This window comes from Ranitomeya variabilis, chromosome 1 (assembly GCF_051348905.1).
Source record: "Ranitomeya variabilis isolate aRanVar5 chromosome 1, aRanVar5.hap1, whole genome shotgun sequence".
Taxonomy (NCBI): domain Eukaryota; kingdom Metazoa; phylum Chordata; class Amphibia; order Anura; family Dendrobatidae; genus Ranitomeya; species Ranitomeya variabilis.
Genome location: NC_135232.1, coordinates 682,667,859 through 682,686,148, shown reverse-complemented (window position 1 = coordinate 682,686,148; position 18,290 = coordinate 682,667,859). Strand labels below are relative to the sequence as shown.

General features: G+C 45.3%; 1 protein-coding gene across 1 annotated transcript in view; it reads right to left on the bottom strand.

Annotated features, from left to right (window-relative positions):
- Window positions 1-18,290, bottom strand: part of MNAT1 (MNAT1 component of CDK activating kinase) — a 161,367-nt gene that overhangs the window by 137,297 nt on the left and 5,780 nt on the right. The window contains exons 2-3 of the mRNA XM_077265553.1: window positions 4,652-4,804; window positions 1,115-1,188 (exon numbers count right to left, since the gene is read on the bottom strand). Coding sequence (XP_077121668.1) covers window positions 1,115-1,188; window positions 4,652-4,804 — 227 coding nt within the window. The remainder of the gene's footprint in view (window positions 1-1,114; window positions 1,189-4,651; window positions 4,805-18,290) is intronic.

The following is an 18,290-nucleotide window of genomic DNA, read 5'->3' as shown; positions in this document are numbered from 1 at the left end:
AAATAAACACAAAACATATCGACCTAAATTTACCATTATCATAATGTATAATGTGTCACGAAAAAACAGTCTGAAAATCACTGGGATTTGTTGAAGCGTTGCAGAGTTATTACTCCATAAAGTGACACTGGTCAGAATTCAAAAATGTGGCTCCGTCACTAAGGGGTTAAAAAGGAGCAGCACTGCACATGCTTAACAGCGCTTTATTCATTCTCTATGGGGCTGCCAGAAAAAGTTGAACGCAACACTCAAGTGTCCCCATAGGAAATGAATGGAGTGGCAGGCGCACATATGTACTCCTACTCCATTCTAACAGGGATAAAAGTTCTCTGTTTTGGCGATCGACGAGTGTCCCAGCAGTTGGACCCCCACCGATCAATCCCTTTAAAGAGCATTTACATAGGTTAAGAATCAGAGAGTGAAATACCGATTGTTCTGGCCACATCAGAAAGCAGCGGCCTATGTACGCAGGCCATTAAACGAGCGAGGATAAGCTCGTATATTGTTGATCAACACTCGTTAAGTGACCCAATATTGGCTTGTCTAAATGAACTTTTAACCCGACGCCTTTACAATTTGTGAGAAGGACATCACTGATCTCGTTTGCATGGAAATTTTTTATTTTTTTAATGATTTCTCTGCTTTAAATTGCAGTAGGAGGAGGTCTGAAAGGGGGGTGCAGAAATATTCTTCATTTCTTGTCCAATTTTTTCCCCATTTTTCATATTTATATGCCCTGAAAAAAAGTGCAAAATGTGACTGTGCAGAGTAGAAGTCATCAGCTCTAGACTTCACCATCTGATATCCAGAGCCAACTAAAAATGTTCATCCTGCAATATTTATCACCATGTAGCTTGTTAATATTAGGGAGGTATTGTCTAATACCACAAAGTTAGATTACAGTAAAATGTATAACCTTTAGCATTTCTCCCTTTGTGATTACTGCTGCAGTTAGAGGGCCTGGACACTGGAAAGGAGATGGTTCCCTGTGGAGAACCCCCGTTAATAAATGGTTAAGCTACATCTCCACAATAATTAATTCTTACCCCAGGTTGGTAAATGACAGTTTCAGGAAGCGATTTGATTGAAAATTCACAAACTTCCTCAGACTTACCTATTTCCTCAATTTCTTCCAAAAAATCATTATATTCTCTCAGACATGGAAAGTCTTCTTCGCGCTTATTATATCTAGTGAGAAGATGGAGAAAATCACATGTAATTCAATAATTTTAGCAACATCTATTCGGCCTAATGGAAATTCAATCAATAGAAATTCAGTTTATTCTATTTTCACAATGCAAGGCGTCAGTACGAAGAGCAATTTAGGAAAAGAGGCAGAAAGCACTTCAGGAGACGCTCCGATCGTTGCTACCTGGATATTACTACAAAACACAATTTTAGATGGGACATTCTAGAAAAACAAAAACAATTAAAATTATATATATATATTGTATTAATATTTATTTTGTAGCAGAGACAGGTAGGACAGGGTTAAGTCCTAGCTTTACGGGATTTGATTAGATGCACCTGACTTACATTTAACTAGAACGAGGGCCTTAATTAGAGGTCTGTCAGTCTGCTGAATGAAGCAGAGTTAAGTGTAATGAAGCTGGTGAGTATCCAGCCAAAATGTGAGTTGTAGCTGTAACTGGGAGAGAAGACAATCCAGAGTCTCTGAATGGGGACTGCATGTGTCAGCTAGGAAAGCTGTGCAGTCTGTGTGTTGGAGCTGCAGAGAAACATATGGAAGCTATAGGCTGTCCAATGTGAACTGTGCACGGAGTTGAATACCTCTGTTTGGCATTAGAGGATGCTGGGGGTAAGGCTGAAGGTAATACCAACACTGGTCTGATTGTGCCTTTTCTGTGTACAAAGTTTGCTCTGGGGAGAAAAGACTAATCTACTCGGGTGAGCCCTGCACTGGTATATGTACCCTGCTGAATGAACTGTTTATTTGCTGTGATACCTTTGTGCCCTTTGGTTTTTGAATCCCTTGGATTTTTATGAAAGTAATAAAACTGCACATATTTGGACCATACCGCAATGCCTGTGTGAACGCTACCCAATGTCTACTGGAGTGTGAAACCCTACAATATATATGTCTGAACTGCAGGCATTTAATAGCGGGTTATCATTGGGCGTTTCTGAAGCCATATCTGCAGCTGATCATGGGGCTGACATTCACATAAAACAGGATGGTTAAGAGAATCTCTTCCAAATTGTGTTGCCATAAAAAAAGAATGTTGATACATCAATTTTAAGAGAAATGATTATCTACACAAACCATTAAACCAAATGCAAAAAGCACTGTACGGAGCAGATCAAAACCCCCCAAAATCCAATTTTTCAAACACTAGCGAAAGGAAAGAAATGGAAAGAACATGCGACACAGCACGTGGGAGAGTCTGGACTAGGAGTCGCTATGTACAGAACATGTGATGGGGCCATTATACCGAAATCTAAAGATGTTCTAAACCTATTAGTCATTGCACAAAGTGGGATCTTCTCTGAATGCAGCCAGCAATGAACACAATGGTCATTTGTGCTCTGGTTACGTCCAAGGACATGTCAGTCTATTGTTACTGTGCTTCTATAGGAATAACACCTGCAGGAGTCCTTACAGAGGATGTCTGGTCCCCTATTAGGGTATTCGGAGTTACTGATGGGGCAGATTCATTGTTGACCAAGTATGGAGAGCAGCTATGAAGAGCGTATTTTACTCTGACATTTTCATGTATCACACGGGCAGCACATTAATTTCATTGAACCCATGACATGTTCAATTTTTTTCTCTTTTGGTGCTAAAGGGAAATGAACATTTGCTACCCTGTTCCCCTACAAATTACAGAAAATTGGTTGAGGTCCCAGCAACCAAACACCTTAAAATAGGGTTACACTCATAAGTGCACAATCCTTTTGATCACAAAGTGAACAATCTCTTTAACTTTACAAATGTAAATGAGTATATCAGGTATGGAGAAAAAAACCACTAAGGGTACTGTCACACAGTGCAATTACGATCGCTACGACGGTACGATTCGTGACGTTCTAGCGATATCGTTACGATATCGCAGTGTCTGACACGCAGCAGCGATCAGGGACCCTGCTGAGAATCGTACGTCGTAGCAGATCGTTTGAAACTTTCTTTCGTCGCTGGATCTCCCGCTGTCATCGCTGGATCGTTGTGTGTGACAGCGATCCAGCGATGCGTTCGCTGGTAACCAGGGTAAACATCGGGTTACTAAGCGCAGGGCCGCGCTTAGTAACCCGATGTTTACCGTGGTTACCAGCGTAAAAGTAAAAAAAAAAAAACCGTACACATTCACCATCTGATGTCTGTCAGGTCCCTTGCAGTCTGCTTCCCGCTCTGACTGAGCGCCGGCCGGAAAGCGAGAGCTGATCACAGCGGTGACGTCACCGCTGCGCTCTGCTCTCACTGTACGGCTGCACTCAGTCAGAGAGGGAAGCAGACTGCAAGGGACCTGACGGACATCAGATGGTGAGTATGTACGGTTTGTTTTTTTTAACTTTTACGCTGGTAACCACGGTAAACATCGGGTTACTAAGCGCGGCCCTGCGCTTAGTAACCCGATGTTTACCCTGGTTACCAGCGAACCTCGGCATCGCTCCAGCGCCGTGATTGCAAAGTGTGACCGCAGTCTATGACGCTGGAGCGATACTCATACGACGCTGCGACGTCACGGATCATGCCGTCGTAGCGACGAAAATTGCACGGTGTGACAGTACCCTAACACTTCCATCACATTCACAGGAAATGGAGTAAATCATTAGACGGCACTTCCATACTCTCCTACCCTCACTGATCAAGGGGATCAGTGCAGGATGAACCCCCTATAAGTTTCTAATGAGGAACATTTTTTTAAGTATCTGGCAGCCTTATAGCAGAGCTGTGGAGACTGTTTGGGTGCAATTCTGAGCAGATTCATTGAGTTTTATTGGCTGAGCATAATTTTTTCAGTTACTCTATGTGACTGCCGACAGTCGAGCCCTGACTGTGTGCAATATGCACAACGTCAGGATTCCTCTTTATTGCCAGTTTAAGCATTCATCACGTGACAGATGTGCGATTTTCTTAGTCGCAGTCACATGCCAACTAGGTTCTCATCAGCTTCTCTCAAACCCCAAAATTCCGTATTTGGGGAGAGAAGAAAAACAGGTGAAGCGAAGCTGCAAAATGCTCCTCTGTTTTTGTGCTTCCCCAATAAGCAAGGGTCCCCAAAATTGAATCCCCACCTATCAGCAATGTGGTGTGGCATATGTCATGTACTGTTGATATTGCATGCATGCCCTAGATGGAAGTACACCCCTTTGTAATTTGTTGGAGCCCTTGGCCACTCCATCCAGCTCTCTCATGTGTATTGCCAGCTCCAAAAGCCCAAAGTTAGGGGGCAGTTGGAAGACTAACTCGTAAAAGTGTTACAGAGATCAGACCGCAATGCTCGGACTGGCCATGGTTCCCTCGACCTAAGCACGACAGCTGCATTGAAATATATGACGCTGTCGTGCACGGATCAGAAGAGCTGTCAGCCAGTCCGTGCATTGTGGTCATGCCTCCATCCGATTCATATGGCTGTCTGACACAGCCATTAGAGTGATCTATCCCGGTGTCGCTGCACATGGTCAGACTTACATTTTCAAGATCTTTTTCCGAATCTCCACTTCCTTATCAATTGTGGGGTCTTCAAAGAGCTGAACTCGAAAATTGCTTTTCCTGAGGGGAGTATTGCATTCCTGACATGTGCCGGAACCACGGACAAAAAGAAGATCCACACAGCTTTCACATCTAGAAAAACAATAACAAGTGAGTCTGAAAAATGCAAAATCATAACAAATATATCACATTACTAAAACTGGAACAGGCAGGCAGGCGGGAACTAAATAGGCACCTTCCTATGATTGCTCTTTTTTGAACATACTAAGAAATATGTTGAAATACAAGGAAATTGCTTATTAAAATGCATTAATAAAATTAAAAATGCTGAATTTGGAGATTCTGCAGATTTATGGGAGCATAAAACATCCAGAAGTTTAAAAAAACACACCAGTGTTTCAAAATATTTCAGCAACCAGTTACACACAAGCCCATGTGCACTTTATGCTTTTTCTAACATCATTAAAATCAGATAAACATATTTCAACTTAAAGGGAATCCGTCAGCAGAATTTCATCCCTCTTAACTATTTATATACGCATGCAGCTCTTTTCGTGACAAGTTCACCAACACTTACATGGCCAGTCGTTTCCACCACTACTAAGAAATCAGAGTTTGAATTGATATGCAAATGAAGTTGAAGGGCTACTGTAGATCTGAAGCCTCTGTCACTCCAGCTCTATTTCCTGCCTTCTGCTTGAGTGGTGGCTAAGTTGTATAAAGCTTAGAGGCAGACAGTAAAGCAAGAGGCGGCAGATACGGGTGGGAAATATGAGCTGGAGTTAGAGGCTTTTGAATTGATATGCAATCGAGGCTGAATTAACATGGTAGATCTGAAGCTTCTATCACTCCAGATTTATGCCCAACCTAGCTTCACCTCCTTTAGCTTCATTGACAGTCATCAATCAAGCAGGAATCAGCGGCGCTGGGAGGTGGAACAGAGCTGGAATGACAGACTTCAGATCTACCATAGCTCTTCAGCAATTTAAACACTGATTTTTCAGCAATGGAGGAAAGGACTGGCCATGTAAAGGTATTGCTGGACTTGTCTTTGAAAGCGCTTATAGTTTGGGGGGGTGAAATCCTGCTGACAGATTCCCAATTAAGTTTGTCCCAATATCTTCCACTATCATGAACTCCTAGATGCATTTCTCACAGGAGAACTGAAGCCAATGCTGCAGAGCGGTGCATCAAGTGCAAATGAAGGCTGCTATGTTTGACACTTAAAAAAACAAATTAAACGTCCAAAAAAGAATTCCTGCAATCGATCAGAAAGTGCGCTATCATAATGATCTACGTCTTGATGCGTCCAGATTACCTCTCCAGTTTTATTCTGCACAGTTCGGAGAGAATCCTACCAAACCCTATGCACCTGCACAGCGGTTATCCTCGATACATAACTGTGCCTTTCATGCGCTCACAATTGCACAATGCTTCCACAGAGGACCATTATACAGAATAATCCGCACAATACTTCAAAGTGATTGCACGGAGCGTGTTTACTATGGGATCGACAGAAAACAGGTTTGCACATGTTTGTTTTACAAGGTGTGTATTTTTCTTTGTGTGATTTTTGCAGGAACCAAACGTGATTTGTGGAGACAGCGAGGCTCAGGCTGCGTTCACATCTGTGCAATGGCGTTACAATGAAACCATCCTTGGACTGGCACTAATGGTGTCGGACGGACGATACGAACTTATAATAGAGTCCTGCCGGGTACCAAAACACTGTCCAGTGTTTTATTGGAAAAATGGCACCATATTTTGGTCAGCTAAATATGATATCTGTGAAGCAGGCTCCTAGCATTAGTAGGGAATCGACCCCCTAATAACGGTGTTGCAAATGAAACATTGGGACCCCTTTTGTTCTTCTGAAGCAATATTATAGTTCCACATGGTTCTCTAATTTCGGATCAATGAAACCACGTGGGTCACAATCGATATACGGAAAGTCACTGTCAGTGACCTGGTGTGTCCAAAAGTCCAGTCAGGGTAACTGAGTACTTAAGAGTGCGGAGAGGGGCCAGATGTTCAGCAAGTCTCCGATTGCCTTTAATATGGTATTTGCAGATTTTACTTTTACCTTTCTGTTGCACGGTTAGTTATAGCATATAAGCCCTGAGCCTGTGGCGCGCACCAGGAGACGTTTTCATGGATTTGTGCCCGTGCAATAATTTCTCCAATGTCACAATCGTGGTGACCCTGCTATTCCCATCCCTCAGTCTGAACACTGTGTACAGAGATGGGACTGCAGGGAACAAACAGTCACCGGCAAACTCACTGGAAAGCCGCCACCATCTTTATAAGGAAAGCATCAGCGTAGAAGAAGTTATGGAGCTCAACTCCTGATCTCCAAATGGACAAAGTCCTAAACGCAGATGGCAAATAGTGCTGTCTGCAAAGAAAATGTTCTGCCCATTGCTGCTGATCCAGCAGAAGGAGGCCACAAATAGAAGTACTGAGCAGCCGTGACCTCCAGCGTGAATGCTAATAACCACTGCAATGATTGCAGAGCATAATTAACATCTTGGGCTGATGCGATACAAGCTTCCCAAGTAACGATCCCCACCCCTGGCATAGGAAGACAATTGCAAGGTAAAGATGCCCAGTCCAGAAGCTTCATGGGGAAACGAGACATTATAAACCCCAATGTCAGTGCACATTGTAAGTCTTATATGGCTTTGAAAAAAAAAATAAAAGTCAGAAAAACAATCTTGCTGTTAGACGCAAGACCCACATGTCTTTAAATCAGAGCTGCCATCAGGATCATTCATTACCCACACCAAATACAAAAATGGTGCGGGAACAGAGAAGCACAGGGAGGCTGACACCTGAGAGCACAGAGGCATTCACAGGGACAATGGAGCATAGACTTGCAGGGAGGTCAAAACAGACCCGAAATAGAGTAAAATACTGCCCTGTGACCAACTGAGGGCAGAGACATGGGAAGGCCCTCACCAGAGGCGGAGGGGGCAGTCACCAGAGAGCGGAGGGGGTAGGTCACCACAAGGCATAGAGGCATGCAGGAAAGCAGTCAGAGGGCAGGTGTGCGGGAAGGCAGTCACATATTTTATTCCTGATGCTCCCGTGATTAATCTGTTTTTTTTTTTGTTTTGTTTTTTAAATCCACTACACAGTTCCCATTATATAGGCTTGTCAATCTAAGGTGCCATTTTTATGGCCTTTACAAGGGGGAGTTGCTCACAGCATTATCTGAGGGCTTGTGTATAAGCTATTCTGTATTACTACTCTGAGCAGCACCCCCTTGGTAATGAAAATAAAAACAATACAGGGCGATTCATTTACTACCCAGAAAAGTAATTGTCAAGACTCTATTGTCAGGTGACCCGGGACCAGGGGCTCCTTTCCTGTCCCAAATGGTAAAGGGCGCCCAAGCTCTCCCTGTTCCCTGGGTTACTTTTGAAGGTGAAGATGCCAGGGCCACGTACCTTGCCTTAGCTCCTGAATCCGCCCTCAGTATGTACCCTTCACCCACCCAGGGAAGAGGGGAGTAATAGTGCACCGTAGTACACCAACCAGATTAACAAGGTAATATGAATAGGGGTAAAGTAAACTACCATACATACAAATATACACTCACAAATAACAGAGGGATGCATCAGGGAGTGGAGGATGGGGTAAAACCAAAGTAGGAGAAGAAAGGGAATTATCACACTCACAACTAAGCAACAGTCACAGATAAACCCACCAAATGCCTAATCAAATAGCCACCAACAAGTATTCTCCAAGCCATGCAGCAAAAACTAGCTCTGACAATGTGTGTTAAGCCAGGGTCACACTTGCAAGTTCAAAGCGAGTCTCTTGCATCAAATCCCGACACTGTCGCTGTCACCCGGGACCAGAGCGTGCAGCTGCATAGAAATACATGAAGCCGCACAGTCTGGTCCCGAGTGCCGGCGGCAGTGCCAGAACTTGATGCGCAAGTTTCTCGCACTGAACTCACAAGTGTGACCCCGGCCTTATTCAGGACTCAGTCTATATAAGAGATAGGATTAGCAAACAGTGCTCAGCTAAGAGTCTTAGGGTACCGTCACACAGTGCAATTTTGATCGCTACGACGGCACGATTCGTGACGTCGCAGCGTCGTATGATTATCGCTCCAGCGTCGTAGACTGCGGTCACACTTTGCAATCACGGCGCTGGAGCGATGCCGAAGTCCCCGGGTAACCAGGGTAAACATCGGGTTACTAAGCGCAGGGCCGCGCTTAGTAACCCGATGTTTACCGTGGTTACCAGCGTAAAAGTAAAAAAAAAAAAAACCGTACATACTCACCATCTGATGTCCGTCAGGTCCCTTGCCGTCTGCTTCCCACTCTGACTGTCTGCCGGCCGGAAAGTGAGAGCAGATCACAGCGGTGACGTCACTGCTGTGCTGTGCTCTCACTGTACGGCGGCGCTCAGTCAGAGCAGGAAGCAGACGGCGAGGGACCTGACGGACATCAGATGGTGAGTATGTACGGTTTGTTTTTTTTTACTTTTACGCTGGTAACCACGGTAAACATCGGGTTACTAAGCGCGGCCCTGCGCTTAGTAACCCGATGTTTACCCTGGTTACCAGCGAACGCATCGCTGGATTGCTGTCACACACAACGATCCAGCGATGACAGCGGGAGATCCAGCGACGAAAGAAAGTTTCAAACGATCTGCTACGACGTACGATTCTCAGCAGGGTCCCTGATCGCTGCTGCGTGTCAGACACAGCGATATCGTAACGATATCGCTAGAACGTCACGAATCGTGCCGTCGTAGCGATCAAAATTGCACTGTGTGACGGTACCCTTAGCTTCAAGAGCTCACAACAGAGCAGATTAACCCCTACACTGTCTAAAGAAATTTACACCGTTTAATATGAAGGTGAAGTGCTTCTAATCAGAACAGGAGTAGGAGAAATCAGACGCTGCGGTCTTCTGGCTCCTCTCTGTCGCAGTATACCTATGACAGTACTTTATTTAAAAAACTAATGTACAGAAATTTGGACTGTACATACTTTGGCTCATGAGAAACTGATATTTTAACCCATTAATGACCACCAGTACGTCTTTTTGCTGACCTGAGGTATAAAGAGAATAGCACCCTACGTGGGCAACAATCCAGCAGCTGTCGGCTGTACACTATAGCTGACAACTTGCTGCATCAGCCATGATCAGTGTTGGCACCGTCCATATCTGTTAAACCCCTTAGATGCTGCAGTCAATAGTGACTACATCATATAAATGGTTACCAGAGTGTGGGGGCTCCCTCTATAAACCCCATCGACACCCTAAGATCTTTATCGGGTGGTCCTGATGTTTGCGATGGCAGTTCATGGCCAAATAGCGGCCTTAGAGTCTGCCAGCTATAGTGACCTGTTCAGAAGTTAACAACATTTACATGGTGAAAATACACTTTCATTCCTGTCATGTCAGTTTGCATTCATTCTTCAACAGAACCTGAAGGGTTAATAAACTACATGAGAGCAGTTTTCAATACGTCGAAGGGTGCTGCTTTTAAAATGATATCACTTTTGAAGTTTTTCCAATATATTTATAGAACCTCCAAAATCACTTCAAATCTGGATGCGTCGATGTGAGGTATTGACGGATGTCTTAAAATAGGAGAGGGAGAGGGACACTAGAAAATCCTTCCAGGCATGCTCAGAAGAGGAAAACGGGATACGTCACTGGATTCCTGTTTTGGACGGTCAGCGACGGATCCTGTGCCCATGGGCTTCCATTATATCCGCTCGACGGAGAGTTATTTTCCCACGGATCCAGTGCACAACGGATGAAACGGATGGCCATCCGTCATAATCCGTCGCTAATACAAGTCTATGGGAAAATAGAGGATCCTGTTTTTAAAAAAAATAAAAAAAAAATAAAAAAAATAAAAAAATAAAAAAAAAAAAAAATCGATGGATTATGACGGGAGGTCCCCTCCGCTCCCCTCCTTCCCAGAGCCATTAACTTTTTTATTTTTCCGTCACTATGGCCATGTGATGGCTTATTTTTTGTGGGACGAGTTGTACTTTAGCACGACACCATTGGTTTTACCATGTCGTGTACTAGAAAACAGGAAAAAAATTCCAAGTGCGGTGAAATTGCAAAAAAAGTGCAATCCCACACTTGTTTTCTGTTTGGCTTTTTTGCCAGGTTCACTAAATGCTAAAACTGACCTGCCATTATGATTCTCCAGGTCAATAGGAGTTCATAGATACCAAATATATCCAAGTTATTTTTTATCTAAGTGGTAAAAAAAATTCCAAACTTCGATAAAAAAAAAAAATAAATAAAAAAAAAATTGTGCAATATTCCGATACCCGTAGCGTCTCCATTTTTCGTAATCTTGGGTCGGGTGAGGGCTTATTTTTTGCGTGCCGAGCTGACATTTTTAATGATACCATTTTGGTGCAGATGCGTTCTTTTGATAGCCCGTTATTGCATTTTAATGCAATGTCGCGGCGACCAAAAAAACGTAGTTCTGGCGTTTAAAATGATTTTCTCGCTACGCCGTTTAGCGATCAGGTTAATCTTTTTTTTTTTTATTGATAGATCGGGCGATTCTGAACTCGGCGATACAAAATATGTGTAGGTTTGATTTTTTTTATTGTTTTATTTTGAATGGGGCGAAAGGGGGATGATTTAAACTTTAATATTTTTTTCATATTTTTTTTTTTTTTACTTTTACCATGATTCAATAGCCTCCATGGGACGCTAGAAGCTGGCATAGCCTGATCGGCTCTGCTACACAGGAGCGATGCTCAGATCGCCCCTATGTAGCTGAATTACAGGCTTGCTATGAGCGCCGACCACAGGGTGTGCCGACCACATCAACAACCATAGAGGTCTTCAATAGACCTCTGGTTGTCATGCCGACGCATCGCTGACCCCCGATCACGTGACGGGGGTCAGCGATGCGCTCATTTCCAGCCCGATGGCCGGAAGCGCTAGTTAAAAGCCGCTGTCAGCATTTGACTAGTTAATGGGTGGATTGCGATGCCACTCGCCGCTATTGTGGGCACATGTCAGCTGTACAAAACAGCTGACATGTCCCGGCTTTGATGCGGGCTCACCGCCGGAGCCCGCATCAAAGCAGGGGATCTGACCTCGGATGTACTGTCCCGTCCGAGGTCAGAAAGGGGTTAAAGAACTCCATTTTCCAATAAGCTTTCCCAATGAGAACAAGCTCCGCCAAACTGTATTTTAACATTGTTAACAAATGAAGACGGAATTTGGCAGGAGTAAAATGCAAGCACCACACAAACTACTGAAGTCTCTTGTAGTGAAGACGACCAGCAGGGCGAAATGTTGGCGAGGATGTTTCTAGACTCCATCGCTGAGGTTCATTGCACTCTCACTTCTCATGAACCAAAGTATGTACAGTCCAAATTTCAGTAGGGTTGACCGTATCTTTTAGAAGTTACAGCAATTAAGCTGTATGGAAAGTTTAAAAAATATAAAAAAAAACAAAAAAAAACAAACAAATACACCATGGAGCAGCGGGTATCAAATAAGAGCATAGACCTGTTGACAGCACCTCTTTAAGGTCATCTTAGCAATGCCATGACCCCAGGAATTACAAAGATCAGAAGAAAAGAAAAGAAAAAGACACTGATCTGACCAGCTACGTGTGTGGTGGTCACTCATGGAGTGTGAAAATAGAAATTAGGTCATACAGTCCGGAGCATCACTATTTTTAATCAAGGCACATACCTCACACCCCAGGAGGGGTTTTATTTCCATTAAAGAGACACTACACAATAATATCTCAGATAGAAGACATCTAGTATGACATATTCTAAACCACAGCAGTGAAGATTTCAGCAACACCCTTCCTGCACTCTCAGACATGTGGACTGGCTGGGGGTCTCCCAATTCAAACTCAACATCCTCATATCTGTTAGGTCAGAAGCCCTCGCAGGTAGTACGTGCATACACAGGCAGCTGAATGAGCCGTTAGTCCTGAGAAATCAATCCATCATTTAAGCCATCATATGAGAATCAGGACAGTTCATGTACACATTACACAGGTGACTTGTAAAGGATGAGAGCAGAAATACCAACTTTTTAATTCTGTTTACAGGTTCACTTTTGACATGGAAAAATATATTTTTACATATGATAATTATTACGGTGGCGCAGTGGATAGCACAGCAGCCTTGCAGCGCTGGAGTCCTGGGTTCAAACCCCACTAAGGACAACATCTGCAAAGAGTTTGTATGTTCTCTCCGTGTTTGCGTGGGTTTCCTCCGGGTTCTCCGGTTTCCTCCCACATTCCAAAGACATACTGATAGGGAATTTAGATTGTGAGCCCCAAGGGGGGCAGCGATGATAATGTGTGCAACCTGTAAAGCACTGCGGAATATGTTAGCACTATATAAAAAGATTATTATTATTATTATTACCTTTAGCTAATAAAGTCTCTGACGGCAATCCTCATTCCTTAATTTATTTTTAAATCCTGAGATGCAGTTTGTAGTCTGATCAAACATTTAGATTTTTATCTCGAGGGAGCATCTCTCCCAGTAATATAAGCAGGATGTGAGCTGTGTGTATCCAGTGTGCTACTGTCTTTATTAGCTCCTTAATCTGCACAGATTCTATTCTCCACTTATGTCCTTCCTTTCTATAACCTATTTACTCAGCCCTCCCCGAGTCTGTAGATGCTTTCTCTCATGGTGATCTTTTTATAGCCCTGCTGCTATCTCTAACGCAGAGTGCGCCCCCAAGGCACTTTGCGCTTCATTAATATATAACTTCAATGAGTGATTACTGAACAATGACACCATGAATTGCATCAAAATATGTATCAATTATATTATTATATTTATTATTATTATTATTATTATATTATTATTATTATATTGTATCAAATATGTGCATCATATTAAGATTTACATTCCTAAACCATGCTGAAAAGTCCGTTTTAAGCGGGTCTAGTCTAAAGTTTGCGGTTTTGAAAAGTCAGACTGCCCCAATAAATGCACTGACGGATACTTACAGTGGGTACGGAAAGTATTCATAACCCTTTAAAATTTTTCACTGTTTCACTGCAGCCATTTGGTAAATTCAAAAGTGTTCATTTTTTTCTCATTAAGGTACACTCTGCACCCCATCTTGACTGGAAAAAAACAAACAAACAGAAATATAGAAATTTTTGCAAATTTAATAAAAAAAGAAAAACTGAAATATCACATGGTCATAAGTATTCAGACCCTTTGCTCAGACACTCATATTTAAGTCACATGCTGTCCATTTCCATGTGATCCTCCTTGAGATGGTTCTACTCCTTCATTGGAGTCCAGTTGTGTTTAATTAAACTGATAGCACTTGATTTGGAAAGGCACACACCTGTCTATATAAGTGTACGTTCACATTTGCGGTCTGCGCCGCAGCGTCGGGCGCCGCAGCGTCGCCGCATGCGTCATGCGCCCCTATATTTAACATGGGGGCGCATGGACATGCGTTGCACTTGCGTTTTGCGACGCATGCGTCACTGCGGCGCACGCGTCCGGGCGCAGAGGACGCAGCAAGTTGCATTTTTGCTGCGTCCAAAATCAACCAAAAAAAGGACGCAAGCGTCGCAAAACGCAGCGTTGTGCATGCGTTTTGCTGCGTTTTTGTTTGCGTTGTGCGTTGCGTCGCCGACGCTGCGGCGCACAACGCAAATGTGAACGTAGCCAATGACCTCACACCTCACAGTGCATGTCAGACCAAATGAGAATCATGAGGTCAAAGGAACTGGCCAAGGAGCTCATAGACAGAATTGTGACAAGGCACAGATCTGGCCAAGGTTACAACGGAATTTCTGCAGTACTCAAGGTTCCTAAGAGCACAGTGGCCTCCATAATCCTTAAATGGAAGAAGTTTGGGACCACCAGAAGTCTTCCTAGCCCTGGCCGTCCAGCCAAACTGAGCAATTGTGGGAGAAAGCCTTTGTGAGAGGTAAAGAAGAACGATAGTTCTAGACTCCCTGAAAGAATTTTCTCACCTGGGGTTTGGAAGCAATCTTACGCTGGAAAAGAAAGGACAAGGCCGACACCTGCCCCTTGCGGGAGCTCGGCGATAGCCTCAAGTCCAGACCACATTGAAGGAATTCCAAGATGGTGGGAATGTTGAAAACCAGCAGAAGGCGACCTCTGCTTCTGCACCATTCAAAAAAGATTTTCCAGGTCGATGATAGATGTGCAATGACACCTGCTTTCGTGCATTGATCAAGGTGAAAACTACTTTGCGGAAAAAACCAGCTTGGGTCAGAACCCAGGATTCAATGGCCAAGCCGTCAAACACAGGGCCCTTGAGTTCTGGTGGTAAATCGGACCCTGAGAAAGCATATCTGGACGATCTGGTAGTCGCTAAAGAACGTCTGCGATCAGTTGGACGAGCTCCGTGTACCACGCTCGGCGAGGCCAATCCGGAGCAATGAGGATCACAGGCACCCCCTCCGCCTAGATCTTCCTGATGACCTTCGGGAGGAAGGGAGGAAACAGGTAAGGAAGACGAAAGTGACTCCAAGGAAGGACCAGCGCATCCACCCCGATTGCCCTCGGGTCCCGGGACCGCGACCGGGCCAAAAACTGAGGTACCTTGGCAATGAACCAGGAAGCCATCAGGTCTACGGCCGGAGTACCCCAACGAAGGCAGATCTGCTGGAAAATGTCCTGATGAGAGACCACTCTCCCGAGGCAAGGCGTTGACGGCTTAGGAAGTCTGCGGCCCACCCAGTTTTGCACCCCTGGAATGTGAACGGCCGATATGACCTAGGGGTTCCTTTCAGCCCTACGAAGAATGTGTTCCACCTCACGCATTGCAGCCTTGCTGCGAGTGTCTCCCTGATGATTTATATAGGCCACAGCCGTGGCATTGTCAGACTGGATACGGATGGGGCGGCCCACTAGGAGATGATGGAACCGCCGCAGGGACAGCCAAATCGCACGGATCTCCAGAAATTTGATGGGAAGGCGAAACTGAGGAGACCAGCTCCCCTGGGCAGTGTGATGATGAAAAACAGCTCCCCAGCCAAGGAGGCTGGCATCATTAGTGACCACCAGCCAATGGACTGGAAGGAAGGACTTCTCTTGGAGGAGGGAGGCCCGGAGCGTCCACCATTGGAGTGCCTGCTTGACCCGAGGGGGGGTCAATGGACACGGTTGATCGAGGGAAAATGGACTTGTCCCATGCGTCCAATAGTGCGTGCTGTAGGGGACGGAGATGCAGTTGCGCAAATTGAATTGCTTCCATTGCGGCTACCATCTTCCCGAGAATCCTCATGCTGAAACGGATGGAATAGGGAGACGGTCGTCAGAGCCTCTGGACCCCCTGTTGAAGCGTTAGGACCTTGTCCTGAGGGAGAATCACCAACCCTCGGGACACTCTCGGAAAGTGTCCAGAGTCATGCCCAGGAAGGAGATCTGCTGAGCTGGGACAGGAGAAGACTTTTTCAGGTTGATTAACCAGCCCAGCAGAGAAAGGGTATCCAAAGAAATGTGGACGCACTACTCGCAGGTTTGGAAAGATGGACATTTGACCAGTAAGTCATCTAAATAGGGGAGGACGACTAGGCCCAGAGAGTGTAGGATGGCAATGACAGCCGTCATGACCTTTGTGAAGACTCTGGGGGCGGTGGCGAGACCAAAAGGTAAGGCCGTGAACTGGAAATGTTCTCCGTGGACAGCGAAACGAAAGAACCTTTAGTGAGCAGGGAAGCTTGGAATGTGAAGATACGCATCCCAAATGTTGATGGAGGCTAGGAACTCGCCTTGCTCCATCGAGGCGATGACGGAACAGAGGGACTCCATCCTGAAATGCTGGACTTTGACAAATCTGTTTAAAAGCTTTAGATCCAGGATGGGTCTGACTGTACCATCCTTCCTGGGGACAGTGAACAGATTTGAATAAAAATCTTGGAACCTTTCGTTCTCTGGGACCAGGGTAATGACCCCCATCTCGGCGTAGTGACTCGATGGCCTGGAAAAAGGCCTGAGCTCGCGTTCCCGCTTCGGGAGGCCGAGAGGCAAAAAAAAAAAAAAAAAATCAGGTTGGAGAAAAATTTGATTTTGTTTCCGGAGGACACCAGATCCCCGACCCACTCGTAATGAATAGTGATAAGCGAATATACTCGGTACTCATGATTTGTAAGTACTCGGAGATTTCGTTTTCAGCGCTGCAGCTGAATGATTTACATCTGTTAGCCAGCATAAGTACATGTGGGGGTTGCCTGGTTGCTAGGGAATCCCCACATGTACTTATGCTGGCTAACAGATGTAAATCATTCAGCTGCGGTGCTGAAAACTAAATCTCTGAGTACTTACAAATACTCGGAGGACACCCGAGCATGCTCGGGAACTCTCAAGTACCGAGTATATTCGCTCATCACTAGTCGTGAACGACTGCGAGCCAGATATGGCGAAGGCGGCCGCCTACTCTGCTGGTGTCGTCCGGACAATGTTGCGAGTCATTTCGTTGAGGATCTTTGGGGTCTGGATCCCCTAGATCTGGACTGCATGGGGCGGCCTTTCCACAAGCGGTTGGGCTTGTACTAGGTCTGTGGACTTTTGTCTCTCGCAGCGGGACATCCCGAACTGACTGTAGAGGACCACCCGTAAAAAGGACCAAAAACGAGTCTGCAGCTGTCGGCGGATTGGTAGCCTAATTCTCTGCTGGGGAAGGGACTTACTCTTCCCGCCTGTAGCATCTGAAATCAGTTGGTCCAGCTTTTCTCCGAATAAGCGACCACTGAGATAGGGAAGGGACGTTAAGGACTTTTAAGATGCAGAGTCCGCGCACCAGTTTCTCAGGCATAGCGCCCTTCTAATCGCCACTGCATTTGAAGCTGTAAGTGCAGAGCAATTAGCAGCGTCCAGGAAAGCGTTTAATAAGTAATCACCAGCCAAAGAAATTGGATTGGCCAACTCCGCTATCTTGGAAGGGATATCACGCTTCTGTATGGCCTTGTGAAGGGAAACTGCCCAGTAAGTCACGGCTTTGGCTACCCAGGTAGCTGCAAAGGAGGGAAAAAGTGCCGAGCCTGATGCCTCAAAAACCAAATGGGCAAGGCTGTCAATCAGGAGATCTGTGGGATCTTTGAAGAAGGATCTGTCCGGCAGGGACAGAAGAGTTTTGGAGAACAAACGTGACACGGGAGGATCCACTGGAGGCGATTCTGTCCATTGTTTGCGGAGGTCAGGGGAGAAGGGATATCTGGTCTCCAGAGATCTCTGACCTGCACAGCGTTTGTCCGCACGCTCTCTATGTCACCGAACTATGTCCTGGAACTCAGGGTGATTGGCAAACACCCTATGAGTACGTTTGGTCCTTTTAAAGGACACTGCATTATCCAAATGGGAAGTAGTGGGCTCCTCGTCGACCTGCCGTGACTGGTTGACGGCCTCAATGAGACTATCTACTGTAGTCTGATAATCTGGCGACTCTAGGTCAAGGGGCCCATCAGACTCAGGTTTAGAGTCATAGTCGCTATAGGCGCCTAGAGAGAGAGAGCGGGAAGCGAAGCTAACGGACGCTGAGGCACCGGAGGGCCTGGGGGAACGAGCTATGTAGACGCTTCCTAGATGCCCGTTTGTTTCTTGAATGAGAACGGCGCCTGCAAGCCGATGGTTCCCCTG